Genomic DNA, 27,712 nt, shown 5'->3' with positions numbered 1-27,712 from the left:
AAGCCCTGCCTGCCCTCAGCTCACAGTTCAAGGCCAGCTCGTTGCCCCCTCCTGCCCAAGACGGAGCAGCTCCGCTCCAAGTCGTCTCTGCAGCTTCACACGTCTGCTCAGAAATCTCCTTGCCGACCTTGGCCCTTCTTTAGTCCACGTTCGGTAACTTTCCACTGCTCCGAGCTCCGGCCTGCCCGCGCTGAGGTAGGAGAGAACTGGTTGTGCTGGGCAGGAACCACTTCTCGTGCCCAGCTGGTTCCACCTGGGAGCCCACCGCCACGAGTGAGCGCCCAGCACCCTGACCACGCCACGCATGGCTCCCACCTCACCGTCACATCCCCCCGGCTGCCCACTGCTGTGTGCCTCGACGTGAAACATGCTCTGAGCCCTGGGAGGCACAGCGAGCACGCTGCCAGCATGGCTTTCCGTGGCAGCACCCTCGTCCCCTGGGCGCAGGGCTGTGCCTCCATCTGCTTCTTGCTGCTGGCCCTGCTGGGCGCAGCCAAGCCACCATGGCTGGGAAAGGGGTTTGGGGTGCAGCAAACCCACCCCCAGGGGCCCAGCTTTGCTCCCGGCTTCCCTGGGGCCACGTCCCTGTGCCAGTGGGATGGGGAGGGTGACAACCTCTTATTGCACAAGGAACCTTGACGTCTTGTTCCTCCTACTGCCTTGCCCGAGATAAGCCTTCCCTGGAGGGTTGTTTATTAGGAAACTTACCCCCCCCCCCCATCCCCAAGCCGTCCTTTGCTCTTGAACCCGGAGGAGAAGGAATACCTGAGAAGGAGCAGCTGTACCCACCTGGGGTAAGAAACCCATAAAAGTCGTGCAGCTCCACTGACCAGGAGCTGCTGGGCTCCGCACAGTGCTGGGGACCTGCTGTGACCCCGTGGCCCCCCACCCCACAGAGGGGGGCTGCTGGCCTCGCTGGGCATGGGGGAGAATTCGGCCTCAGTGGGGTCCCCCAGTGGGTGACGGGGACCGGCCTTGGTGCTGCAGGAAACCGGGGGAGGAGACGTGTGAGCTGGGGGACTTTGGTCAACCGTGACCGAGGAAGATGGCTATCAGGTGGGCTGGCCCTAAAGGGCGGGTGATGGTCAGCTATCAGATGCCTTTAGGGTGAGCAAATAGCCGTGTAATGGGCCCCGAGCCGGAGTGGGCTGAGAGCCCCCAGGGTGCAGATTGCAGCCTGGATAAGGCACCCCGGTAGTTCAACTCCCATCCATTTTATAAATGCAAAGGGAAATGCTTCCACCTTTGGGGCTGGAAGGGTGCCATGGGCTGGCCGCCTCCTGGAGGCTCCCGGGGCCATGCAGCAGGAGCATGGGGCAGGGACAGCCCCAAGTGGCCATGGAAGGGGAATCGTCCTCTCCAGTGGGTGCTGCACCACTGGGATGGGGGCGAGGTAGGGTGCCACTGGGGGTGCAGGATTCGACCCCATGTTCTTGTCTCTGCTCCTTCCCGTGCTAGCACTGGGGAGGAAGAGATGTCGGTGCCATGCTGCCAGCTCTGAGGACGGGGACAGCCATGCTCACTGTCCCCACAGCCAGACACCAGGTCTGCGTGGCATTTCTGCTGACAGCTGGCTTCAGACAAGGCGGTGGGACAAGCGGGTGGGGGTCTCAGTGCTGATCCGGCAGAAGAAACCTACACACACAGAAATACTGATTGCCTGCAGCCAGTGCCAGCAGCTGGCCCCACCCGGCGAGAGGCTGACCCTGAGCCCCCGAAATCTGGAGGCGGGATGGAGAGCTGCAGTGCCCAGAACCAACAAATAGGACGGCAGCAGCCCCCGCTTGGAGGTTTTTCCCTTTAATGGTTTGGTTTTTGTTTTGTACATTCGTAGAACTGTGAACAATAAATAGTGTGATTGCCCTCTGCTTCCCACCTGCCCTCCAGCTTTCTGCGGAGGCGGGAGAGGCCGTGAGCAATGCAGCCAGGGCTGCAGGCACCGGCTGCCACCCCGGCACCGCTGAGCAGGGTGGGTCCCAGCTTGGGGTGCTGGGATGGAGGGGAGGCGACCTGTGTTCAAGCAATACAGCAGCTGAAAAGGGGGAAAGGTGGCACTGCCTGGTGGTCTGGGCACTGACCTCCTGCTGAAGTCCATGGCTGATGGTCACAGAGCCCAGCTCCCCCAGCTGTGTCTCTTGGGGACTCACAGGTGCCCAAGATTTGCTGGGAGACACAGCACGATGCTCGGGGCTGGAAGGAGATGGGGCTCCAGGGCAGGCAGAGGAACCCAAAAGTCCTGATGTTTCTCAGGGGAGGTAAGGGCCAAGTGGGCAGGAATGGATACCACAGGAAAACAGAGCTCCAGCTTCTGTGCTTCTCCCTGGGCCAGAGGCAAGGGGTCTGGCATGGAAAATGCAGAGAAGCTGGTGTGGGGGAGAGAGCAGGGAGCCCTGAGATGGGATGGGGAGATGCTGGTGCAGGGGAAAACTGTGGGATGAAGGACATGGGAAGGGGTGGGGTGGCAGGATGGGCATGGGGTGACAGCGGCACAGGGTGGCAGAAGAGGCTGGAGAGAGATGGATAGGCTTTGGGGGAGTGGGTAGTGTGAGCAAGGTGCTTGGTATGGAGAGGGCTGCTGTGCTGGTGATGTTATGGCACCCAAAGATCACAGCACTGTTCAAACCCAGAAAGAAGGACCCAACTCCACCTCTCCTGGGCTCCAGGATCGAGCATCTTGCACTGAAGCCCTGGGATTTCTTATGGTCAGGTCTCCTGGTCTTCAATAACCTTATGGAGCCAGGGCCATGCTGGGAAGCAGCAGGACATGACCCACCATGAAGATGTGGAGCTGCCCATAGAAGGGCCATGGCGAGTGAGAAATAAACCCCACAGACAAGTAGCAAGCTTTGTTTAGAGAGCAATCTGGTGAGGAGAGTCAGCTTTTTCTGTTGCTTGGGTCCATCAAAGCACCTGGGAGCCCCAGGCTGCATGTGGGCCTTGCCTTCTTCAGCCACCCACGGTAGCATTGTCCTCGTTGTGCCCAGAGAAGAGCCAGTGCCTACAGCTCCTGTGCTGGGCTGTATGGGTCCCCTGTTTGTGGCATTGCTTTCTGTCCCCTTTGGCTCTCCTCCTGCCCCCATCTGGGTTCTTCTCATTGTGGTAAGGAGCAGCCAAGTCAAGTCAGTGGAGGCCCTGGCTGCTGGCAGGAGAACTCACCATCTCTTGAACGGAGTGTGGAGGGAAAGAAAAAGGGCCAAGGAGAGCATGCTATACCCACCGTGCTAGTAAGAAGCCCAGGAAAGCCTGGCCCAGGCATGGGGACCTCCTGGCCAAAACAGATGCTGCCCAGCGTGGTGGCAGGGGACAGGGCGCTTGGCTCCCCACCCAGCTGGGGAGCAGCTGCTCGGGGTCATTCCAGCATGGGACAGGCCAGGTAGCCCCCTATCCCAAAGTCCCCTTGCAGCTGTTTTTCAGGTGTTTGTCCCTTGAGCAGTGGGGTTCACGGCAGCATCGCCTCACCCATTTTGCTGTCCCATTTAACAACATTTTGTGGAATTAGGAGCAGTGGGCAGGAGCTTGTGGGAGTGGTACCCTGCAGGGCCATGGGTCGTTTTGAGGAACGTGCATCGTGTCTGCATGGGGAGAGGCCGAGGGGACAGAGGGAGGGAAGTTCATTTCTGTGGAAAAGGCAAGAGAAGGAGCCAGACACGGGAAGAGCTGTGGGCAGGAACGTGTCCCCACAGCCCAGCAGTCCCATGCATGGCAAGTCCTCGTGGAGCCTCTCGGCAGAGGGCTCAGCACCCAAGTGTGGAGCTGTGGTTTGAGGCAAGGTGTCTCACACCTCTTCGTGTCATCGTGGCTGGGAGGATGTTCTTGTGTCTACAGCGTGGAAAATATTTGTCCTCTGGGTGGGTCCATCTGGGCAACCGATTGCCTGCTGTGACCCTGAAGCCACCAGGAGACGAAGCAGCCACGGCTTTGCTCTGTACAAGGGTGACAACCAGAACCTGTTTGAGCACAACCACATCTGGACTCAGGCTTGGCCTTGCAGACACCCATTTGTGGTCCTGCCCCTGTCTGCAAGCCACGGGAGCTGGGCTGCACAAGTCCCTGAGTGTCTCTGATGAGAAGGGTGGATGAGCCTCCTGCTGAAAGCCCGGTGCTTTTAGCAGCTTTCTTTTCTTGCCTGCTAGTGACTTCCCGTTCAAAGCGAGCTCCAGGACAGGGGAGCGGAGGCTGTTGAGCATGCAGAGCCCAGGAGGACGGTGGGGAGAGGGGCACAAGGCCTTGGGCCTTGTGGGGCACAAGGTTTTTCTTGGGCCTTGTGGGGTCGGGCAGTGGCGAAGCTTTCAGCTGTGGGGAAGAGGGGGAGCGGAGAGGCGGGACAGGAGGAAGGTCAAGCATGAGGTGGCTAGTGAGATCCAGGAGCTTTCAAGCAAGGTGGGCTTAGGGGTCGGCATGCAGAGGGCTGTGGACGCACATGGCGTCTGTCTCGCTGGGCAGGCCGCAGGACAGGGAGCGCTGCATGGCCCGGCAGCCCAGGGGCCCGTCCTCGGCGGCCACCGGGAGCTGAGGGCCCTGGGTGGCGCCGGACCTGCCGTCAGAGCAGAGCAGGACGCTGGAGTCTGCCTCGCACTTGGTGGTGCGGCTGTAGTAGGGCTCCATGACGTGCCGGAGCTCCAGCGGCACGCTGAGCGGCAGCACCTCGGCCTTGATCACTGCGCCCAGGTGGTCCTCGGAGGAGGACGCCCGGAGGCTCTCGGAGCGGCTCATCTTGATCAGCAAGTCGATGGTTTTGTTCTCGGCCTCCAGGAGGCAGCTCGGCAGCCCCTCCTCATCTCCAGCATCCCCCGTGGCCGTGCATTTGGTGAGGGTGCCCTGGTCTTTGCCGTGGAGCTTCTCGCTGGCCAGGCCCATATTGCATGGCTCCTTCTTGGCCTGCTGGCCCTTCTCCGGACCCTCGGAGGATCTCTTCACCGAGAGGTCCAGAGGCCCCTCGTGGGGTTTGGTGGCTTTCTCCAGTGCCTGGTGGATGTGGTAGAGCTCCCTTCGGATTTTGACTAGCTGGTCCCTCAGCTCTTTTTGCCCGGGAGTGTCCTCCTTCGCCAGATCTGACAGTTTCTTCTCCACCTCTTGGTACTCCTCTAAGGTTTTGGACAGGTCCCCGATAAGCACGGTCGTAGCCTCAGAGTCTGTCACGGTGGCAGAAGTCTCTTGTGGTCTGCTCTGCTTGCAGAGGCTGGGGTCTGGGCCAGCACCCCCCAAGGGCAGGACTTCGGAGTCGTTGCCCCTCTCCGGTTCCTCAGGCCAGCCTGCAAGGACATCCGTGTGCCAGTGATCCAGGACCTTGGGGATGTGGCCGGTGTTGGCCCTTGAACCACTGCAAGGGAGAAATGGACACAGTCACTAGGGAGGGCACTTGGAGGGGGATCTCTGCAGCCAGCCTGAGAACAGGGAAGAGGCAGGTGGAGACAGAAAAGCACGGAGAGCTTCTCCAGGGAAGGTTCCTCTGGGTGCCAAAAGCTGTGGTTTTGACCGTGACATTTTTCTTGGAGCCACAGCTGGACGTGCACAATCAGGGGAGGAACTGAAATTTTGTTAAAAGGAGCTGTGCACATTTCTAGCCCCGGGTAAAAGGAAATGTTTGGAAGCGTGACCCTCCCTCTGGGCTTTGAAACCAGAAGGCAAATCAAAGGAATGTAAATGTGGATGTTTAAAAATAGTCAACAATTGTTCCAGCAACTGTGGGACACTTGGGGACCCCAGAGGAGATTCCCTGGTGTCTGGGGAGCGCAGGTCCACACTGCACAGACCCCACATAGCTTCTGGCTCCGTATGAGATGGGGAAAGCAAGGGGCAGCAAGAGGTGACACAGCCCAGGTGCCTGGACACACCTGAAGGCTTTTCAGGTCCTGGAGGGCAGAAAGCCCTGCCGTGGGTGGGAGCTGGCTGTCTGGTGGCTGGACCACCAGCATGGAGTGTGCTGAGCCCTTGGAGACTCACTGCATGGTCTAGAGGCAAGGGGTGGACCGGGGATACAGCAGGGTACGGAGATGGTGCTTAGGGCCAGCCAGATGTAAGGAAGAGGCAGAAATCAGACACCTTACCTGCTCTGGTAGCTGAGTTTTCCAGGCATCAGCATTTCAGGTCCTATCAAATCCAGATCACTGGAGGTAAGCTTCCTCTTCAGGTTGTTGCCCGCGGGGCTGCTGGTCTCCAGACAGGTCACTGCCGGCAGCTCTGCCTTCCGGATGGCGTTGGGGACAAAAGTGCCATCCTTCATCCCTGCCAGATTTTGGTAGATGTCAGTGGCCGGCTTTTTGCGTAGGTTGTTGAGGCCCAAGTCTGGGTTGCTTTCCTTCTCTTGGGACAGCCACTTCTCCTCTTCTTCCTGCCCCAGCATGGCTCCGTGGCTGAGCTCGGAGGCGGCCTCCTCCCTGCCGCCTTTGGGCCAAGGAAAAGTCGTTTTCAGAACCGGGACCTTCAGCAGCCCCGCTTTGGTCGGCTCACTGGGAGGTTTGGGCTGGGGAGGCGTGGGCAGGACGGAGCCCACCAGCTGCTGGGCCTCCGGCTTGCTGGAGGACATTTTGCCTTCGGTGGAGCTGAAGGTGTGCTCAAAGAGCAGGGGGTAGTAGAAGCGGGGCAGGAAGGCTGAGCGCTCGGGGCTCTGCAGGGGCTGGAAATGGGAGGTGTGCGGGTGCATCAGCTGGGCCGTGGAGGCCAGGAAGGGCAGCTGAGCCAGGTGCGGGTGAGTGGTCGCGCTGTTGGCCACGGTGGGGCTCAGGTAGGAGAAGAGACTGGGGTTCAGCGGGTAGTTAATACCCAGAAGCGAGAGGTTGAGGCCCTGAGGTTCGTGGTAGTCACTGTACGCTGGAGGGGGGTAGCAAGGGATGATGTTGCTGTCAGTACAAGGTGGGGAGACCTCAGGCGTGTTCCTTCTTTGCCCATTTGCCACCAGTTTCCACTGCTCCATGAGGATCCCACTGCTTGCCAGGCATTTCTTTGGCACTTTGCAATGCTTTGGCTTAGCTTCTAGGTCTGGGGAGGCCATTTCCCTGCTTTTCATGACATGGTTCTTGAGGGAGAAGACATCCGTGATGATGAAGTCGGGCTCCACCTCCTTGCAAGGTTTGTCTCGCTTGTTCTTGAAACCAAAGACCAAAGTGTTCACTTCTGGTTCAGCTGGGTCACCTTGGCAACCCGCCTCTTCGTTTTTCTCCTTCTTCTCCCCCGCATCCATCTGCCTCAAGAGGCCAGCCACATCCTCCTCCTCCTCCTGGAACGGGCCGCCTTCTTCACCAGCCCCTTCAGCAGGCAGGATCTCCACGCCTGGCATCTGCTTCTCCTCGTGCCCATCCCTGCCAGGGGGCTGCTTGCTCCTCCCCGACCCTCCCAATGTGGCCGAGGAGTCGCAGGTCTCCGGCTCGTCCCGGCGCCCACGCAGCCGGGTGGCCTCGGTGGCGTGCAGGAGCCGCAGCTCGGGGTGGAGCAGGTTGCCCTTCTTGTAGGGCCAGTCGGACTCGATGAGGAGGGAGAGGGAGTTCTTGCACAGGCTGTACTTCATGTGGTTGTAGAGGTGGGACTTCTCCATGCAGGTGAAGGGGCACTGGAAACACTTGTAGTTGTACGGCTTGCCCCATGGCCTCGGGATGTAGTGGGGCTTTTTTGGCTTCCTTTCCTTGTGCTTGTAGACAGAGGTCAGCTTGCAGCCCACGTCATCCTTGGACATGGTAGTGGGTACCTGGAGACGGCTCCTGGTGAGAATGGAGGGGCTCCGAGCCTGAATCTCCCTGCACCTCCCCGGGGACTGCTGCGTGCCCTGGAAGGAGACAACGCAGGATCTGGTGAGCTGTGCAGCCTTGCCAAGCCCTTCTCGTGCACAGACGTTGTCAGAGAGGATGGTCAGACAGACAGACCTGCTGGGGAGAGGCAGACGGACTGACTTTAACCTGACATTGCTGCTGGATATGGGCAGCCCCATCTCCAGATCACCGAAGGCACCTGGGGCCATGCAGAGAAACAAGCTGGGACACTGGGGACAGCGTGGTCTGAGCCCAAGGGAGGCCCAAGGCAGGGCAGCCAGGACCAGAGCGGCCAGGGCAGGTTCAGGCGGCCTCTCCAAGCTGCCATGGGCACTTGTCCCCACCGGACCGGTGTGCACCCAGCCCAGCCCAGCCATAGCCTGGCTGCAGCACCCGAGGGCTGATTCAAGGTTGCAGAGTCCCAGGTATCCTTAGCGTCCACAGGCACCCTCTGCTCATGGGCCCTCCTCATGCCCTGTGCCCCCAGGGACAGTGCCACCAGCCCCGCACTCAGGTGGTGGCTGTGCTGGGCTGGAGGATGCTCTCATGTGCTGGGGGCTCCTCCACGTTCTGCTCACCACCAGGACCAGGTGGCATCACCACCCACCTCTTACGTGGAGCACAGCAAGAGCATTTGTAGGCCAGAACAGGGAGGACCTGCGGAGGACCCTTCCCACTCTCTTACTGAGATCTGTCATCAGGCATCCCGCCTGCAGTGGGAACAGGGGGCAGGGAATAGGACTTGGGGACAGAGCAGTGTGCCCACGTGCCGGTTGAACTGGAAGCTGACCCTGCCACTGAGAAAAAAAATCCCTGTGCCATGAACCCATGTCCCCTACTTTGATTGGAACCTGTTGAAGCTCACAGGGGAGCAGCGGGTACAGAACTGACCCATCTCAGCGGGATGTGCAGGCAGTGCTCAGGGCCTCCTGCCTGGGGGGGTCACCACCATGCCCAGAGCCCGCGGCTTGTCCTTGAGACCTCGGCCACCTGCGTGCGTCACGGCTGGGAGCTGTGGTAGCCAGGCGAGCAGAAGGGATGTGGAGGTGGCTGTGCAGGATGGGTGCCCTCCGCGCAGCCACAGCACCTGGCCACATCCTCCCCCTTCTCCCCAGCATCACTCCTGGCTCCAGCCACCAAGCTCCGTGCAGCCTCGCGGGCCCTGGACTGGGCTGTGCCCTGTCCCCCCTCCTCATCCGAGGGCAAGAAACACGGAGCAGCCGAGTGGGAGCCGTGCCTCGTGCCGCACGTTTGCAGGTCAGTTGAACAAACACTTGCTGTTTATACACCAGAGGCAGATTAAATCTTTCCTGGGAGACTGGAACTGCTTGTTCCGTTCCTGTACACTTGGTCCTTCTCCTCCGACCCTGCTGCGGGAGCCGTTCCCCCTGTATCTGGTGCTGTGGGGACAGCACAGAGCATGGGGACAGGGAGACATGGCCACCCCCACCTCCCAGCACAACGGAGAGGAACGGAAAGGGGGGAGCAGAAGAAAAGACGGGGATGGGGTGGGAAAATGCCCCGATTGAGAGCCAGGGGTCGGGGAGGAAGGCTTGGGCGCAGTGCAGGCATCTCCAGAGCTGGATCAGGCCCTGCGGAGCCGGGAGCCAGGCGTTGTGGCTCCTGGTTGCTGAGCAGTTCCCGCACCAGCAGATCTTCGTGGTCTGCTGAGTCTCGCTCTGCCACAACGCATTATTTCCAGTGGGCTGTCAGCTGCGGCCGTGCGGGGCCGTGCCTGGGGGCAGCGCGCGGCAGGGACTGTGCACCTGTGCCTGGGAATTGCAGCATCCCTGCTCTCCTCCCCAGGATGCGGGGAGGGGGGCACGGTCAGATGGAAGGAGCGGAGGGGCAAGGGGAAAAGAAAGAGACAGAGAAACAAAGGGAGCGAAGAAGGGAGAGATGCTCAGGAAAGAGCTACGCAGTCTCTGGTGCTCCAGCGCTTTAAAAAATCTCAGACCCAGCCTGAGCTGCAGGGTTATAAGCGATCCATGCAACATTAAGGACAGCTGGACTGGATCGCATCAGCAGCCCACCCGGCTCACGCCTCTAATAACAACTGAAACAGATGCCCAGGATGTAGGGCAAGCATCTACGGTACTGCTCCAATTTTCCCCAAACCTCAGCCACCGCAGCTCATCCCCAGGGCAGACACGGTGCTTCTGGGGCACCCACTCCACGAAACTACAGGGGCTTCTCTTGAAGCCTCGGGAATGTTGAGCCCCCAAAACATCCTGCAGCAGGGAGTTCCCTGCACACCGTGCTGCTTCCTCAGCCGGTTCCTCCCCCAAGTTCCCTTCGATGCCCCCCAATATTTCGGCTGCAGAGGACAGCGACCACAGTCCCTGACCTCGTGGGGGGAGTCTGAGGCTCGCCATCACACCCCTGCTTCACCACCTTCTTTCCAGGCTGAAGCTGGACACGGGGCCAGCCGTTGCAGCCCTCTCCCCCCTTACATAGCCATATCCGAGCACCCTGATCAAGGAAGGGAGAGACAAAAGCACTGCTGAAGTGGAGGGGGCTGCTTCAAAGAGGTCTTCACAGCACGTCCATCGGAGAAGCCCTGCCACCGAGAACCTGCCCTGACACCTGTCTTTGCAGACACCTCAGAGCTTTTCTGGCTGGAGCAAGGAGCCCACTCTCAAACTGCTGTCCTCCCTTTGCCCTCAAAGTCCTCCAACGCAGTGCGTAGGCTGCCAGGGAGCCACAGCACCATGGAAATCGGTAGCCATCAGCCTTTCCCACAGGACATGACAAGGAATAAGAGCCATGGGAGAAGGGCTGAGGGTCCTGTGGTCTCGTGAGCTGGTTCCACCCTACACAGCTGTCACCCTGTGTGTCAGGGACAACCGCAGGGGCCAGACACATCCCCACACGCTGGTGTCTAAACCACTCGTGCTCCAGGGTCTGGGCATCGCCACTACCTCTGTGGTCCCTGCGGGGCAATTTGCCAGCAGCATTTCCTGCAGCAGGGGATGTGGGATGTGCCACTTACCCTGATCCAGCCCCACAAACCCTCCCTTTCCTGCCATTACCCAGAACCCACCAATTTGGTGCTTTCTGGGGGGTTTTATCCCATTTTCAGCAGTGCCGAGCCTGGAGCCGGCAGAGAGGCTTTGCAGGGAGCGGGTGGCAGCGGGGAGCCGCCGATCAATGCAAACCACTTTCCCTACACTACATGCTTTTGCTGCAGGGGCTACTTGGCTATTAGCGGCTATCGGGTCCTTTTTTTGTTTTCATAGCCTGAGGTTGTGTGATTTGAGCTTTTAAGCGTTTATCAGAGGCTGGGGTGAGGGCAATTGGCCATGGCAAAGCAGCAGGCACTGGGACGAGGGGGGAAGCCTCGTGGGGCCCAGGAGCTCCCAACCACCCTGAACCTCAACCCGTGTGGGGGCTGAGAGCTGAACTGCTCTCGTGTGCCATAAAACAACGGCGTGAGGCCATCCTTTGGGGTCCCTGTGTCAACAGATCTGGGACAATGCCCACCTGGATGTTTGCCTTCCTCCTGCTTGGTCTCCGCTGACAGCACTCATCTCTAAATATTTTTTTCACCTTTATGCAGCCCAAACGGCTTTACAGGCAAAATGTCCAAACCCAATTGCCTAAAAATCTGGTCGCGTTTGGATTCCCAACCTTTAGATTTCCAGCATTTTGGAGGATCCGGAGTTTCTGCTTTGGAAAGCTCGTGTCTACGGAGAGCTTTTGGTGAGGGCCGCCTGCAGCCCCCAAGCCAGTCTGACCCCAAACACCAGCCCATGACATGAGGTGGCTCCGTCTCGGTGAGCACTGCTACCTTCTGGAGCAAGTTCTGCAAGCCCCATGATGAACCCGCTCCCTGCTGCGTGCACGAGCCACAGCACCTTTGTGCCTTCCCTACTCCTGGGTCCAAATTTTCTTCTCCCTCTTGTGCCCTTGTTCAAGAAGCGTTTCTACATCCCTCACCTCTCCTGAGCTCTCTGCCTCCAGCCCGTCCCCAGAAAGCAGCCGTCTCTCCCTGAGCCTCACTTAGCCTGAAGTCCCCCCGAGGCAACCCCGTGGAAAGCGGCGTGGTGGCGAGCGTTCAACCAAGCGCCGCTGGGTCGGAGCCTTGTCTGCTGCCCTCCGCCCGTGCCACGCAGCTCACAGGCTCCAGGAGAGATGAGACGAGGCCGCGAGAGCCTCCAGGCTACTCCCCATAGAGGCGAGCGTTCTCCACCACAAAAGGCTTTCCTCCCGCAGCCCTCCGTGCCGCAGCCCCCCAGGGCAGGAGGCAGGTCCTGCTGAGGAGATGTGAGTCTGTCTCTCCACATCACGTCAGCCACCCGCACGAGCTCGTGTCTGGGCCCCACCGCAGGGTTTCCCTGCTTCTCCCTCCACCTCTGCTTCCACCTGCTCGTGGAGCCCCAGGAGAGCACGGGCACCCCGCCGTGGATTTCGTGGCTCAATTGCACACAGAGCTGGAGATGTGAAGGCAACATCAGTCTCCAGATGAAAATGTGTGGCTGGGTAGAGGGGAAAGTGGCCCCAGGTTTCTTCTTCTCTCGCTGGCCTGATGTGAGGTCTGACAGCCCCACGTTGGTGTCCCACAGCCTGGGACCACCTGCCCTGGGGATGTCCTCGCAGCCTTCCCCCTGGCCCACCTCTGGGGCTGGTGGTCCATCTCTATACCCTTTATGAGCCCGGGTCCCCACGAGGCTGGGGACACAACGCACCCCACCACCTCCCCTGCAGAGCAGTGAGCTCTGTCCTACAACGGGGTGCATTTCATCTCCCCTGGACCCTCCAGAAGGCCCCACAACCTTCTGAAACTTCTGTGCTCAAGTCCCTGAGCACCAATACTAAGACACTTTCTCCTCCTTTCCACTTTCCACGTACTCATTTCACGCTCTTTAAATGCACTGGGAATGGGAGGGTAAGAAGTGGAGGAGATCTCCTCCTTCCTTCGCTTTTGCTGGGCTGGCAGAGGGCAGCTCTCACAGTGTCACCTTAAGGCACCCCAGAGGTGTCCCCTTGTCGATACAACCCTGCTCTCACCCCGTGCTTCAGCCAGCTCTCTCCCACGAAGAACCCGCTGTGCTTGTATGATCTGCTCATGCGTCCTGCTCCTCTGAATCATTCTCCATTTAACAACCAGAAAATTCAGCGTATTCCAGCTCAACTCCGTGCAATCTCCTTTGAGAACTGGGGCACGAAACCTTCACCCCTCCTCTCCCAGCCCACCTTCTGCCTCGCAGCCCAAGTTCCTTCTGCTCCTGCACGCGTCCATTGCTGCACCCTCACCTCCTTTCCCTCTGCTCCAGGAGAGGCTCTCCACGCATGGACATCACAAACGCTGCCCTCAGCTTTCCCCGTCCCTGCCTTTCCGTCCCCATTTGATGCTTCCTGCTCCCTTCAGGATCTTTCCCAATCTCGTGTCATGGACCTGGCTTCTTGGCTGCCTCGCACCCAGACGTGCTCCTTGCCTGCCTTATGGAGACCACAGCCAAAGACCCTGCTAAATCCCATAAACATTGCATCTCTCCCCTGTGCAGACAGCCCCTTTTCTCCTCGCAGCAGGTAAATCCACCCTGGCTGTGCCTGGGCTGGCAATATTCAAGGCAGAAGCTGAGGGGGGTGTGGGAGGTGCTGCTCCAGCTCTGCAGCACGCAGCAGGGACTGCAGCACCAGCCTCAAGGGCAGGGTCCGGTGCAGTTTGGAGACCACATCCCACAAAATCCAGCCCAATCTCCTCCAGCTGCTGAATAAATAACGGAATGGCAAGTGGTGCTCTGCTGTCTGAAGGGGCAGTGGGAGCAGCGAGGGAAGGTGTGGGCCGGGAGGGACCGACCCCACTGGAGGTGCAGGAGATGAAGCAGCCAGGAGCATGGGATCACCCTGACTCCGGGCCAGCAAGGGGGGGACACCCCAAAGAACCTTCTACAGAATTAAAATGAGTCTTTTCCAGGGGGATAACGTGCTGGAAGTGCTGGCTGTCAGCAGAGAGCACCAGGGGACACGGTGCCAGCAGGGAATAGCTGTGCAGGAGAGGTGGCACCGCTCCCCGCAGCCGCTTTGCGGGCGGCTCTCCCCCAAAACGCACATTTAGTCCTGGGCAGGAACATTTGCAGCGCTGCAGGCCACTTGCTCCCCTGGAGGCAGCAGCAGCCGCTCTGCTCCTTGGTGAGGACGTTGGGTCTGTGTCAGCGTGGATAGAGGCAGCTCCCTGCTCCTTTGGGGCCGCCCCGCTCCCAGCTCCCAGCTCCCAGCTCCCAGCCCGGACCCCGCGCCCTCGGCATCGCTGGGGCCCGGAGGTGACCCTGCCTCCAACAGCGCCCCAGCCGGGTCTGTATGGCCAAGTAATGACCGGGAAGGCTAACGGCCTGAGGCAGAGCCACTGGGGCTGGATGCTGGGTGTTATTAACCGGTGTAAAGCTGGGAAGGCAGCTTTTTAACCTCTTCTGTGCCGTGGGACCACGGAAAATAGCCATGGAGCCGCATTTTTGTGTGTCCGGCACCGCATGTCGGCTCCGGAGGGGTCATTTTGTGCCTCCCTCCTCCAAACCAGGGTTGCACCGCAGCACTGCTGGGCTCTGAAACACCAGAAGGGGTGAGAAAACCCAGGGGCAGTGCCCCAAGCCTGCCCCGTGTCGGTCCTGGGCTTTGCCACTGCTGATACACATTTGGGACCTACCCACCTCATTTCTTTACTCCCTTTTTTTTTTTTTTTAAGAGCCTGAGAATGCTGTGTGCTGTGAAATGCTCTTCATTACATGATCCATTGATTTAATTGTCAAAATTATTGCAAACATTCATTCTCTGGTATGAATTCTCTGGTATATCTCTATCCGGCACCATTAAACATCGCAGTAACTAACCTTCAAAATTCAGCACCTCAGCCTACATTTAGTTTTTGCTCCCGTTAGGAAGAATTTAGAGGGAAAAAGATGGGTAATATGGATAATATTGTCTTACTTCTAAGTCTCATACCTTCCCTCCGTTTGTGTTTGTCTTTTGCGATTACAAACATTTATCACATCTCCAAGCCTAAAAAAACAAATTGCTCTTCTTGATTTTTCTGTGATCACGGAGAGGAAAATGCAGTCCTTGGGAAAGAGCACGCCAAATGAATCCGTGCCCTGTGCGTGCCCAGCCTGATCCCCGACACGTTGCTTCGCTTCCCAGTCGGGAGCAAAGTCAGCCCTCCGCAGCACGCCACACGGCAGCGGGGAAAGCGTCCAAAATCCGCCACAAACTTTCTATTGTCAAAGACTCGCGTGAGCAAATTCCCGGCAAAGGCAATTGGACATGTCATTAGGAGAGCAATCCAAGCAGAAAGGCCCCATATGACCTCCCGGTGCCGAGCGCCTTTGATAAGATGGAGCGGCGACACTTTGCAAAAATTTCGGTGGCTGGATCAAAGAGCAGCGCTGTGAAATGATTTAAGCCCCGTGCCGAGCGGTGTCTTTCCCCGCAGTGCCCCCGTCCCTACAGTTTGCTCAGCCCTTTCCCAGCACCCACACATCCCTTTGGCACCTGAGCCCCAGCTCACGCTGCCGGGCTCCCCGTTTTCACTGGGATGATTTCTGGGGGCAATGCAAACCAGGGGGATACGGCAGCTTTCGCCTCGGGACAGCTTCCCTCTCTGGGTCCTCAGTGGGGTGCTGTCCTCGGGGTCACCCCTGCCCCTCGTCCCCCTTGTCCACCAACCCCTTCCCGCCCCGACGGGCCCCGAATCGGCAGGACTTACAGCTCAGCCCGCTCCCCGCCTGCGCTGAGCGTCCGGCCGGGCCCCTGCTCTGCTCTGGGACGGAGAGGAGCGGGGCAGGTGCCTGCGGATGCTGCTCCCGAGCATTTACAGGGCTGTTTGCAGACAACATCAAACTCGGGAACAGAAGCGCGAACCCAGGAGTCATTCCCCCCTCCCTCACCGTCCCTCCCCACCCTCTTGCTCGGTCTCATTTGTACCGATTTGCCCCGCAGGCTTCTTTCTGATTTGCCATGGCCCTGGCAGAGCTGCGGCCAGGGAGGGGGAGCGGCCGGGGGCTGGCGTGGGGCTGAGTGCCGGGGCTGGGGAGGGCGGTGGGGAGAGGGACAGGCCAACAGGAGCCCGGCTTGCCAAAAGCAGTTCAGACCTAGAAACAGCTTTAATGCGCGCAGACGGAGCAGGCTGGGAGCAAAACCAGCTGGGCTGGAGGAGAACGTGCTCGGGAGGCAGCGCGGCACACGGGTTTGGGGCTGGGTGCGTGAGCAGCTCGGGGCCGGCTCCTTGCACCAGCCCTCGCCCCCGTGGGGTGGCGTGGGCAGCCCTGGGTGCAAAAATTCCCCTCCTGGCGTCACCTTCTCCCATCAACACACGATGGGCAGGGTGCCAGGCTGGCTCTCTGCGGCATTAATCATTTACCTGCTGCAGCCCGTGCCCTGATGCCTCGTGCACCGTGCCTCCAGCGGTGCAGGATGACCCCTCTGCGCAGCCCCTCGTACTGGGACAGCCCTGCCATCATCCTAGAGCTTGTGCCCTGGGACCCCTGTGCATAGTTTAATGCAATTTCTGAAAATCCGACCCTCCCCAAATCATCTACTGCTCTGGCCTGGCTTGTCTCTTTGGGGCCGAGCAAGGGGACCCTGCATCCCCTCTCGCTGCTGACCCACAGGCTCCCCATCACCGGGCTGTGTCCTCGGCTCAGCATTTTACAGCTCAGCAGGGCTCTGGTGCCAGTACCGGGTCTGGCACCGTGCACGGCGGGCACAGCAGCGTGGGGACCTGCAGCTGTCCCTGCTGCCCCCTCAGCTCCCCGCTCCCTGCCTTCGCTCTTGTCCCCGAGCCGTGGCGGGGACGCAGCCCTTCCCGGGCGCGTAGCAGGCAGCCGGCCCCAATCTGCCGCGGCACAGGGCCACCTGTGCTGGCTGCCCGTGCCATCTGCGCGCGGGAAGGTCGGGGACAGCCGGCTGCCACCCCCCACCCCGGGCCAGTGAGCAGAGGGACAGCTTGGGGCGGCTCTGGGGCACGGCTGCCTCCCCGCACCCCAGGGTGCCGGCACCTGGTGAGGGGAACGGCGACAGCCCCCATGCGAGCCTCTCCATGGGTCTGCAACCATGGGAACGGTTTGATGGGGTCTGAGCCCCCTGGGGGTGCTGGGTGCCAGCCAGCAGAGGGGACGGGGACGGCTGTGGTCTGTCCTCTTGCCTGTCCCAGCTCGGCATCCCAGGAGCTCCTGGCCGAGCCGGGCACCGGTGAGTTAATTCCCAGCCCCACGGCGCTGCGGCAGTGGCCGCCCGCTGCTGGCCGGCACGCTGGCCTTTGATGAGATGATAACAGAGCCTGCCCGGTGCCTTGCTACAGGTCGCCGGAAACTTTTCTTCGTCACCAGCTGCTGGAAAGGTCAAGGTGTCCTCCTCCCCGTGCTAATCCTGGCCCCTGCCCTTTCGCTGCCGTACGCCGGACCCGGTCGAGATGTCTCAGTGCAGCCGCATCCCCGGGGTGCGTTGGGAGGGCTGGGGAATGCCAGCTCGGGGCTGGGAGCAGTGTGGGGTGATGTGGCTGGGGTTCCCTGCTCTGGTCCCATGGGGTTTGAGCCCATGGGGTGCCCGGTGCTGGGGACACAAAGAGGAGCACAGGTCGGGGGGGGTCCCTGCACCAGCCCCCACCCAGGGCCCTGTCCTTCAGCACAGATGTGTGGCAGCCTCCCTGCAGCGGCCAGGCCAGCACCGGTACCAGCAGGGAGAGTCAGGGGGTGCTGGCAACGATGCACAAACCATCCCACATCTTCCTGCTGCCACCCAAAACCAGGGAGCAGAAAGGGACCTCTCCCCTCCCCATGGACAACAGGGCAGGAAAAGGGGATTCTCCCTGAAAATTGCTCTTTGCCCAAACACAGCGTTGTTTTTTTTTCCCCCTGATTCTGGAAAATGCCCAAACCTTCATCTCCAGCCTCTCCCGGGGGATGCTCGTGCAGCTGCGGGGAGCAGTCGGTGTGTCGGAGATGCTGCTGGCCGGGCAGGGACCCGCAGGTTTGCTGCTGCCCCGGGAGCTGTCGGAGCCCAGCTCAGCACACGCAGCTCCAACGGGGCCCCTGAAGTGCTCAGGGCCGCAGCTCGGGGTGGCTCTGCCCCATCCCAGCCAGCTCAGCCTGGCACGGGGCAGCAGGGCCGTGGGGCCGGCAGGAGGTGCCCAGGAGGAGCCCAGCTTCAGCCTCCCCTTCCCTGCCTTGCCTGAGAGGCCTGGGCTGGCTGTACAAAGCCCGGCCTTCCACAGCTCTGGGCCAACCTGAAGAGGCTGAAGAGAAGCCCTGGGGAGCTTTCTCATGCCTCTTTGTTCGTGGAGCAAAGATATTCCCAGCCCCGAACCTATATAGATTGGCCCTTAAACTAAAACAACCTCCGGGGACCAAAGAAACAAAAGTGGGTTTGGGTTGTGTTTTGTTTTGTTTCGCGGTGTTTTGTTTCCTGCGCAGACAGCCTTTGCCCAGGAGGGGTTAGCATGAAAAATGCATGTGGGGATTGGGGGAATGGGGGAGCGCGAGGAAGCAGCTATCGATCAAGCAGCTCTGAAAGCCACACAGCTGTGCCAGCCCCGCTGCCGCCGCTCGCTGCTGTGCCGGGGCTGGGGACCGAGAGGTGCCGGCACCCAGGGGCAGCCGAGTGCCTCCGCAGCCCCTGCCCGCCCCCCTGGTGGGCTCCTTTGGGGTGGCTTCTCTCCTCCTGTCACTTGCTGCTGCCCCCGGGTCAGATCTGCAAGGCTGGGGGGGGGCTTGGAGGGGGACATCCCCTGGGGGACCCCAGCTGTGCCTGCCTCTCCCCATGGAGAAATCTGCACACGTCAGAAGGGGGCTCGGGCCCTTTTCCCAGCTTGGCAGTGGGATTTGGGGGCTGTGTCCCCAAGCAGTGCCAGCACCATAAGGACCTAATACCCAGCGAGTGCTTTGCCTCCTGTGCCGACCAAGACCCATCCGCCAGCCCCGCTGCAGCACGTCAGCGGCTCCTTGCACGTCGCAGGCCCCCAAACCAGGCTGGAGCTGGGTCTGTGCCACGGGTCCCCTCGGTCACAGCATCAGTCCCGTGGGATCGGTGGCAGGGAGCAGCGAGGGGCAGGGAGGGGAAAAAAATCCCCACTGATGTCCGTGCTGATGTCCCTCTTGGTGGGCAGCGAAGAATCAGCACTGCGGGTTGGGGTTTTTAACCCCTCTGAGGGCAAGCAGAGCTTTTGCCAAAGCCGGAATTCTCCCACAGCAGGGCAGGCTGGATATGGGAATTGCAGATTGTCAAAGGGTGTAACACAAGGTTCGGGACCCCGAAATCTCTGCTGTGGCACCCTGTGTGGCATGTGCTTGTCACCCAAGCTTGGCTGACTTTGCAGAGGGGAATGTGCTGCCGCTGGCAGGGCGCAGAGTGAAGCCAGAATGGCAGAAGAAAGGGGGGCTGAGCGGGGGGCAAGGGGCTCCCCAGCACTTCCTGGTGGTGCTGAGCTATGGAAGGGAATTGGATTTCCACCTATGGCCAGGAAAAGTTCCCGGCAGCAGGGAGATGATGGAGAGTTTGGCCCAAATTGATGGCACCGCAGGACGCCCCGCATGGACTGCTGAGGTCCCACGAGCCCCCAGCACCCCGCAGGCGCCATCTCCTGCAGTGTCCGGCTGTCCCTGTCCAGCAGGGTCCTCCGAGTCCCCTCTCGGCAGTGCAGCTTTAATTATGATCTAATTTCTGATTGCCCAACAAAGAACGAGAAATGCCATCCCTGCACGGGCAGGCACAGGGCTGCGCAGCACGGGCTGGGATTGCGCGGTGAAGTGAGCAGGGGGGGAAACTGAGGCACAGGAGCATCTCCTCGGGTTCAACTTAGCCCCCTCTCCTTTTTTCCACTCACACAAATTTTAGCACATATAAACAGAAATCCACAATTGTGTTCAATTTAACCTTTTTGCCCCTCTTTAACCAGTTCACAATGAGAGCCGCCTGCCTGGGACCGCGGCAGCTTGCTCAAGTTTCTGGAAGTTCACCGAGGTTTCCCAGCCCCGAATGCAGCCCGGGCTCCTCAGCCCCCACCCCGCGGTCAGACACAGCCAAAACCCCAATGAACGGCAGAAAAAGAAAAAAGAAAAAAAAAAAAAAAAGCAACAAGAACTCTGCACGAGCATCGAGAGCGTGGAGCTGTTGCTAGGAATATCTGCCATTCAGCAGGGCACAAACTATCCCAGGCACGAAGTCTGTGCCCCCCGTGTGAGAACAGCCACACGGCACAAGGAAAGCCCCAGCAGGTGCTCTGCAGGGACCCCCCCGCGCCCAGACAGACGGACAGACAGACAGACACTGGGTGCTTTGTTTGCTTCGCCGTTTCACCGCGTTATCTCCAGCCCACATCCCCCATTCAGCCCCAGCTGGGAACAGTTTCCTTTGCAAAGGAAATTCCAGCGCAGGAAGGTGAAGGCATCCAGGCAGGCGCTGAAGGATTCAGGCTTAGGAAAAAAAAAAAGGAAAAAAAAGGAAAAAAAAAAAAAAGTGCTTTTTAAAGTTGTTTGCTCTTGTTCTGCTCTGTTGGAAAAGGCAGGGTGCAGGGAGCCCCGATGCCTGGAGATGTCCCAGAGCAGCGCGGGTGTCCCAGGCACAAGGAATGGGAGCGAGCGGAGCTGCTCGGGATGCTCGGGATGCTCCGCAGCTGACGGCATCTGCAGGGAGCGGGGCTGAGCCTGGGCTCTGCCGCACACCCGCTCCTCACCTCCTCGGCTGACTCGCACGGGCACGGAAAAGGATTAAACCCCCCCTCCAGAATCACCCCCCGACCCCAGAAGTGCTGCTGCTGGCACGAGTCCCTCGCACCTTCCCCTTCCCGAGCCGGGCTGCAGGCGAGGAGCCGCGGGGACTCACCTGCACGAGGGCTGCTCTCCCGGCCGCCGCTCTGCTCCGCCTGATGTTCGCTCTGTGGAAGTGGGAAGCGTTTTAGATCGTGCAGTAGGTTATATATTGTCTGCAAGTCTGGCCCTAGGGCGTCCATCCGTTGGTCCTGCTCTGCTCCTGCCCCTAGATGGGAGGCAGCATCACATGCTGCACGGCTCCCAGCTATCTGCCTGGCCGAAGGGGAGACGGCGAGGAGAAAGGGGGAAGGAAATTAAAAAGGATCTTCATCAGCACGAAAGAGACAGAGAGAATTTCTCAGTGCAAAACCCACCAGCCAGAAATCCCTGCCTGACCCGAACTTTCCCCGCTCTCCGTTTGTGATCGTGGCTCCCAGCGGCCCCCTTTCATGTGCTCTTCAAGGCCTCCAGATGTGAAGGCGAGCTCGCCTTGATCCCGCGCCTGCCTCGCCGCCGGAGCAGGTGAGGGGCCGCAGACTCACTTTCAGGCACTCCGACTGCAAAATATTTGCGTTGCCCCTGCCTGCTGCACAGCTGGGGCCAGCGGGCTGCACCCGGGGCTTTCCAACCATCCTTCCCCAGCCCCGGGTCCTGTGGCTTCAGGGCCATCGAGCTCCTGGGTGGACCTCCTGGGACCGAGGCAGCCGCCTCCACCCGCCCGAGGTGGGGGGCACCTCGGGGAGCACTGAGGACAGCAGGACGCAGCTGCACCCAGTGGGTGCCAGGGGGTCCTGGAGGGTCGAGGATGTTTCTCCTCGAGGGCAAAGTGCCCTCTTCCATCCCCTGCAGCCAGGGGCCATACCAGGTGGTGCTGAGGATGGTTTCTCACAGGCACAAAACCCCGTTTTACATTATTCTCCACCAAGTTTCACCTGGTGGCTTCTCTGCCCTTGAATCATTTCTCTGTCCATAATTACCGGATCCTGTTTTTCTTATGAATGTGGTATTTCTGTTTTTTTTTTTTTTTTTCTTCTTTTTTTTTTTTTCTTTTATCTTGTTAAGGCTCAAAACCTAAGCATTTTTCATGCAATATAATGTTAATTTTGCTCCCTTCTCTTTCACTGTCTCCCTTTCCCCAGTAGCCCAGCCGGGACGGGCTGCTCTGCCATTCTGCACACAGGGACCTGATGGTGTGCTCAGCAGGTCTGAGATCCTGCCCACAAACCTGTGCCTTTTCTCACCTGCAATGCCACTTCCTTGAAAAATACCCGGGGAAAAAAAAAACAGCTTTGTGCTGCTGTGAGAGGAGCACAGACCTTTCTCGGGCCACCTTCTTGTGGCTGCTGCTGGTAGCATTTGACTGGGAAGGTCCCATCTTGGGTCAGACAGCACCATTAGGGTCAGCCTGATGAAACGGTTCAGGTGAATTTTTCTGTGTGCGAAGTGGGGAGTTCTCCTCATGAGGGAAATGCTTTTTTCTCCTTAGTTTCAATGACATTTGGGTCCACTTCAACCTCTTCAGGCTTCCGATGACTCTTCCAGCAATCCTGAACGTGCAGTTCTTGTGCTGCAGTTCCTTGCTGCCTCCTTACTTCTCCTGATACTTTGCCATGGTGGGAGCTGTTGTGCCAGCTCTCTCACTAGGTGAATGCTCCAACCTTCCTCCAGGAGGACCAGCAGGAGCCTCCATCCTGTGCGGATGCTGGCTTGGCACGAGCTCCCACTGAGCCCAAAGTGTCCTTGCCCAGGTAACAGAGCTGCATTCGGCCTTAAAACTCAAAGCCAACGTACCTGGGATGCACCAGGTCCTTCTGGCTGCCTTCCTGGGCTTGCTCCTACACAACTGTGTCCCTGCAGCTGTGTGCACCCTCACTGCTGTTTGCTTATAGAGATTTGGGAACGGGATGCTTGTGCAGACCTAGCCGGGCACTGCTGGGATGAGAACTTCACCAAGAGTCACTAAATACAGAGAAATCACGTCTGGTTCAGAAAGTCTCAGGGTGTGTCTGGTTGGATGCTTGAAAGGTGAAGTCTAGTACACGTTTACTCTGCTTTTCTGCTCTTCTCTGTGTTTCTGTTGCTGAACACCACCCAGGAATCACATCAGAAGGGCTTTTGGCATGACCCTGTGCAGTTACTGGCTTCAATAAGGCTCAGATGCTGAACACGAGGGAGATGTCTCAGGTCACTTTCAGTTCCAGAAGACCCTAGACAATACTCTCCAGCTGTACTTCAAGCTTTCTGTTTCCATTTGGGAAAACCAATTCCCTTGACCACAACCTCCCTCGAGTCAGCTGGGCAGTGGTCAGCTGTTCGTATCCATTCTCCAGGAGGAAGGTTTTTCTCTGTTTGAGGACTAAAGAAAGGACCAGTTCCCACTCCCATTGAGTCAAGCATCTGGAAGATTTTGTCCTTCTGCCTGGAGCTGAAGACTGTTTCCACTGCTTCTCTTTGTCCAACTGAAGGTCCCACTAAAAGGGCTTTGTTGCAGGCTCTGCAACGTGTTGCAAAATCTGGCTTCTACGTTTCGGTGCTTAGGACAGGTATGGGTGGCCTAAACCTAAAGCCATGAACCTCAGCCTGGCTAAGGGCAGGGGGCTGAGTTCCCAGAGGAACCAGCCTTGCCTAAACCTTGCATTTCAGCTGGCTTCAAGCTGGTGAGATGAACCTGCACAGGAGAGCTGGGAGGAAACCCTCTGCTTTGGGAGGGATTTTCCATGTCTCTGCGACCCCATCCTGGGGGGGTCATACATGATGGAGCCCATCATCGGTGGTGGAGACCATCTTCAGAGATGGAAATCAGCATGAGTGATGGAGAAGACAGAGCCTGGAGGGGCTGGTGCTGGGAAATCCGTCAGCTTTTGCTGCGAGAGGGGAGCTCCGGAGGCTGGAGGCAGCTGCTCCGGCAGAATGAAACCCCACGTCCCTCCCTCCTGAGATTAAAAAAGGAGGAAAAAGGGAACAGAGCAGCTCCGCTGGTGACCTTTCCCTCTTGCAAATCTCAGCCCGCCTGACTTCATACACCAGCACCAGGAGCAAACAGCCGGGCTGGGACCTGGCAGGCCAGTGGTGGCACACAACCACCCGAGGAGCCCGGCCGTGTGTGTGTGTGTGTGTGCGCACACCGGCGTGCGTCTTTCTTCCAGCCTGCAGGCTGCTTCGGGGAGGGGGGGGAGCGGGACGGGTGAGCTTGCCAGCTTCTCCCGAGGTCCACTGAGAGGTGTCTGTAGGGCTCATCTCGAAGAATGTCAGAGTGCATGTGCTCCGCGAGACGGCCTTTCAGAAGGCATCAGTCCCGCTGTCACACAGCAGACCACAAATCGGGAGTGACAGCTGTCTCCGTGTGCACCATCCATCTGTGGCAAATGTGTCAGCTAGCTGAACACTCCCGAGGAAACTGCTACGGAGCCGGGGAGAGGAGGAGGAGAGAGAGAAAGGGGGAGTGAGAGCGAGGGAGAGGGGAAGAAAGCGGCAGCAACAGGGGTGAAGACCGGCAACGTGCAGCTCAGCAAGGCCGAGGGTCCCAAGCGGTCTTGGAAGACAGAGGCAAGGGGCTGCTGTGCAGTAAATACCAGCCCTTTGCCCTCCCAATCCAAGAACCTCAAAGCTCTCCACAGACATGAACGAGGCCATGAGGCTGTCTCAGCAGGTGGTAGCAGCGATGACGGTGTCACAGTGACATGGACTTGCTGAGACCGTGCTGAAGGTGCAGGTTTGGGAGGAGGAGGCAGGCATCCCCAGCCAAGGAACGGGGCAGGCACTGAGGACATGGTGAGACAGCAACTCTGTGCCCTCTTCTCCTTCCACACATAGCAGCTTCCCCTTTTCTTTTCTCTTCTCTTCCCTTCTTGTCCATTCTCTCCAGCCAAATTTTTCATCCTGGGTGAACTTGGCAAATCACAGGCAAGGGAAGTGCTGCAGTTTCACATCCCCTCTGGAGCAGGAGCAGTACGGTTGGCAGAAGTCACAGCTTCTCTTTACTTTCCCCACTCATCCAGTTCAGTCTTTCTTGGAGAGGTAATTTCTTGAAATGGAAGAAACTTGGTACCTACGGACCCTTCACTCTTTAGGTAAAACCCATTGAGGTCCCCTAATGCAAATTTACCATGGGCACAAACCAACCTTGGGATTATTGTACCAGCTTTGGAGAGCTACCAACTAAATCCGGTCTTCCTTCCAGCAAGCTCCTTGGGACATGATGCGTGTGATCCCAGAAACCAAGGAACTGGAAATCCCGGTCTACTGGTCACAGCCCCCCCAGCAGAAACCTGTCTTGTCACCATCCTGCCTTGCAAATTAGCAACAAAATGAGCTGCCCTGTAGCTTAAAGGCCAGTCTTCACTTCTGGACAAAAACTAGGTGTAGGGGGGCAGAAGACTTACCTCTTTCTGGTGGAGGTAGGAGGACAGAATTAGGAGGATGTGTAGGAGATCGAGCTCTGTGTCTGCTGCTGTAGTTGTACCAGTTTCCCATCCCAGGTCCCAGACTTGGTGCAGACTCCTGGAAATCCAGGGGGACGTCCTGTGCTCCCAGTGACCACAAGGCACTTCCTATGCTCTCCAGCACTTTCAAACATTCAACATCAGGAACCAGGGACTGCAGCAAGCAGAAGCTCATTTTTCCTTTAAATTCACTGGAGGTTCAAGGAAAACTTTCCAACTAAAGAGGCGTGAAATCCCTGGCACCAGTTAGAAGGAGCTGGACATCTCCCTTACATCTCGGCACTGGAGAGAAAGCCCCCAGGTGCAGGCAGTGACACCTCCCACTCAGCAGGTGCCGCTGGGTGAGCTCAGAGGGCTGCACAAAGTCACACGAGATGCCGAAAACTGCAGCTCACAGCAGCTCGTTAGGTGTTGATTGAAATAGTGGGGTAAGTGAAGTAACGTTCCTGATGGATCTGAGCAGTAACCCCTGTGGTCTTGCTTATTTCAAACATCGCTCAACGCCAAAGCAAGCAATCGGCGTAGCTGTAATCACCTGTCGAGGACTCAAGAGCTTGTCAGCCAGCAAAGGCAGAGGAACGTGTTTCTGTAGGGGAAGCACAGCAAAGGTGCTTGGCTAATTCCCAGCTGGTTTCCCACACGTGGGCTGGTGGGAAGGAGAAGTGCACTAAGAGGTGCCGGGGTCAGGTCAGTGACTGAGTGACAGAACAGGGAGGGGGTTCCCAGCAGTGCTGAACGGAGGGGACACATGAATTGAAAAAGCAAAGCAAGCTACAGGAAGGCTAATGCTGTATTTCTTATTTAGCAGTCAGCTAGGGACAGTTGGAAATCGGGGCAGAGGAGTTAAAGAAAGCCGTGAATTAAAAATTATCCAAGGAAACGTGGGAAGGTGAGAGCAGGACCAAATATAGTCCTGGAGTAAGATGTCACAAGTAAACACAGCACCGTGAATCAACCCTTAAACAAACGGCTTCCTCCTGAGGTGGTAAAATTAATAATATTTAAGAATTGAGAGGTCTGGTGAGAAGTTTATCCTGACTAAAAGACCGTTGCTTTCAACTAAAAGCACTCTGTGGCTGTTTCCAGCTGCTCACTTCTGAGCTCAGATAACAGCGGGTGCCCCACTGCTCCCAGCTCCACCACGGCCATCTCCGTGCCATCACCTGGCCTCGATAACATGTACAGGGTAGTTGGGAAGTTTGGAGTCCATCCCTCCTGGGGGTGGATGCCTAGCTTCATTAACGTTGGATTTTTTTATTATTTTTATGTATTTTGCTGTTGTTGCTGTTCTGAAGCAGCACGGGCTGGGTCTCTGCAATCCCTGAGCAGAGAACAGGGCAGCAGAGGGGAGATGCTGCCTGAAAGCTCTTGCAATTAATAAAGCTCCTGTCTGACGTGTGCTGAATTTACTTGGGGTGCCCAGCTCTCCTACAAGCCATCCCGCTCAGACTGCAGCTTCTCTCACTGCTGGGCCCACGTTCAGTGGCAGGAGTGCCTCATCCTCGCCCTTTTGAACAAGTACAAATGATCGCGTTAGGGGCAAGACACGGGAGAGCCGGGCTGGACTGAATCAGCGGGATGCTGCTCCCAAAGGTGGCTCCCAAAGGTGTTTCACAGAATACTCATGCAGATTTTCAAAGGGCTCCCAAACCAGCAGTGGACGGCACCGTAACCTGAAGAACAGAGCAGAAGGATGAGGCCAGAGCAGCAGCACTGAAGAGGAAGGGTGCCCCTCAGATCAATAAAGTGAGAGCTGCTCTAATCAAAGGTCTCTGGGACACCAAAATTGAGTAAAAGTGTTGCTGATGATCTGGGTAGTGTAAATTGAAAGCTGAAATCTTCACTCTGATTGCCTGAAGCTGCCCTACCTTGTACCTACCTCCAATACAAGTGGCCAGAGTTATTTCCTTGCCAAATCTGGGCCACAAAGAACAGGCACCTGCCTGGCAGGCACATCAGCAGCGTGGCTGCAGGCGTGCCCAGTGCCTCGGAGAGAGGAACGGCTGGGTTTGTGGTTTTGTTCAGGGGCTGGGGTCTGGGAGCCCACCAGGAGCGGGGGAGCCGTGAGAGGAGCCGCTCGCAGCCACCCTGCGCCTTCCCAGCTCGGCTCACCTGGCTGCCTGGCCGCTCGCACCACGTCTTCCAAAAGATGGGGCTGGGTAGGGAGATCTGAAGCATTTTTGCCTGCATAATCTTCTGGTTCATCATTGTTAAACCCTTTCACAGATGTCCTGGTTGCCACAGGTCTTTCACTGGCAGAGTTTCACAGGGGCACGTGACTGGCATATAAATAACGCTCCTCTTGGCAGGTCTTTTAACTGTTTGTTCTGCCTTTCTCCCTAAAACTCTCCCAGGACTGAGCTTTGGTCTATGCTGGGTGGCTTGGCTATTTCTTGGCAGCCAGGAGAGATGGAGCCTCAGCCTGCAGGACACCATGGGGCTGACCCTGTGTCTGTGCAGGACAGGGACACCGCTGGCACCACAGTGCCTGGAAGGGGCAGGGGCTGGAGCTCTGCACAAGAGCCAGGGTCAAGCAGGAGGCAGGGTGGGCCAGCCTCACTCTCCTGCCCCTTCCTTCCTTCCTTCCTTCCTTCCTTCCTTCCTTCCTTCCTTCCTTCCTTCCTTCCTTCCTTCCTTCCTTCCTTCCTTCCTTCCTTCCTTCCTTCCTTCCTTCCTTCCTTCCTTCCTTCCTTCCTTCCTTCCTTCCTTCCTTCCCTCCCTCCCTCCCTCCCTCCCTCCCTCCCTCCCTCCTTCCTTCCTTCCCTGTTTCCCTCTTTCTCTCTCTATT

At 58.3% G+C, this 27,712-nt stretch overlaps 1 protein-coding gene across 3 annotated transcripts; it reads right to left on the bottom strand.

Annotated features, from left to right (window-relative positions):
- Positions 1–1,784: 1,784 nt before the first annotated feature.
- PRR35 (proline rich 35) lies at positions 1,785–15,966 on the bottom strand. 3 transcript variants are annotated; one of them, XM_068699476.1, is made up of 3 exons: positions 15,445–15,966; positions 6,048–7,859; positions 1,785–5,320 (listed from the first exon to the last, which is right to left on the bottom strand). In XM_068699476.1, the coding sequence occupies exons 1-3, from the start codon at positions 15,654–15,656 to the stop codon at positions 4,387–4,389; spliced, it is 2,958 nt and encodes a 985-aa protein (XP_068555577.1). In that variant the 5' UTR covers positions 15,657–15,966; the 3' UTR covers positions 1,785–4,386. The 3 variants fall into 3 exon arrangements, with proteins under 3 accessions (XP_068555577.1, XP_068555578.1, XP_068555579.1); XM_068699477.1 differs by having other exon boundaries at positions 6,048–7,856; XM_068699478.1 differs by having other exon boundaries at positions 6,048–7,759.
- Between the last annotated feature and the right edge of the window lie 11,746 nt (positions 15,967–27,712).

This window comes from Anas acuta, chromosome 15 (genome assembly GCF_963932015.1).
Source record: "Anas acuta chromosome 15, bAnaAcu1.1, whole genome shotgun sequence".
NCBI classification, from domain to species: domain Eukaryota; kingdom Metazoa; phylum Chordata; class Aves; order Anseriformes; family Anatidae; genus Anas; species Anas acuta.
Note: the sequence above shows the minus strand (reverse complement) of the source record. Positions and strands in the feature narration are given on the sequence as shown.

What these genes read in the sequence shown, in the direction of transcription:
- PRR35 (XM_068699476.1), bottom strand. Translation starts at nt 15,656, where the DNA reads ATGAGACCGAGCAAGAGGGTGGGGAGGGACGGTGAGGGAGGGGGGAAT. An exon ending in GGCGGGGAGCGGGCTGAGCT is followed by an intron (nt 7,860 to 15,444) that starts GTAAGTCCTGCC and finishes GCCTCTCCCCAG; the next exon opens with CAGGTCTGTCTGTCTGACCA. An exon ending in AAACTCAGCTACCAGAGCAG is followed by an intron (nt 5,321 to 6,047) that starts GTAAGGTGTCTG and finishes TCTCCCTTGCAG; the next exon opens with TGGTTCAAGGGCCAACACCG.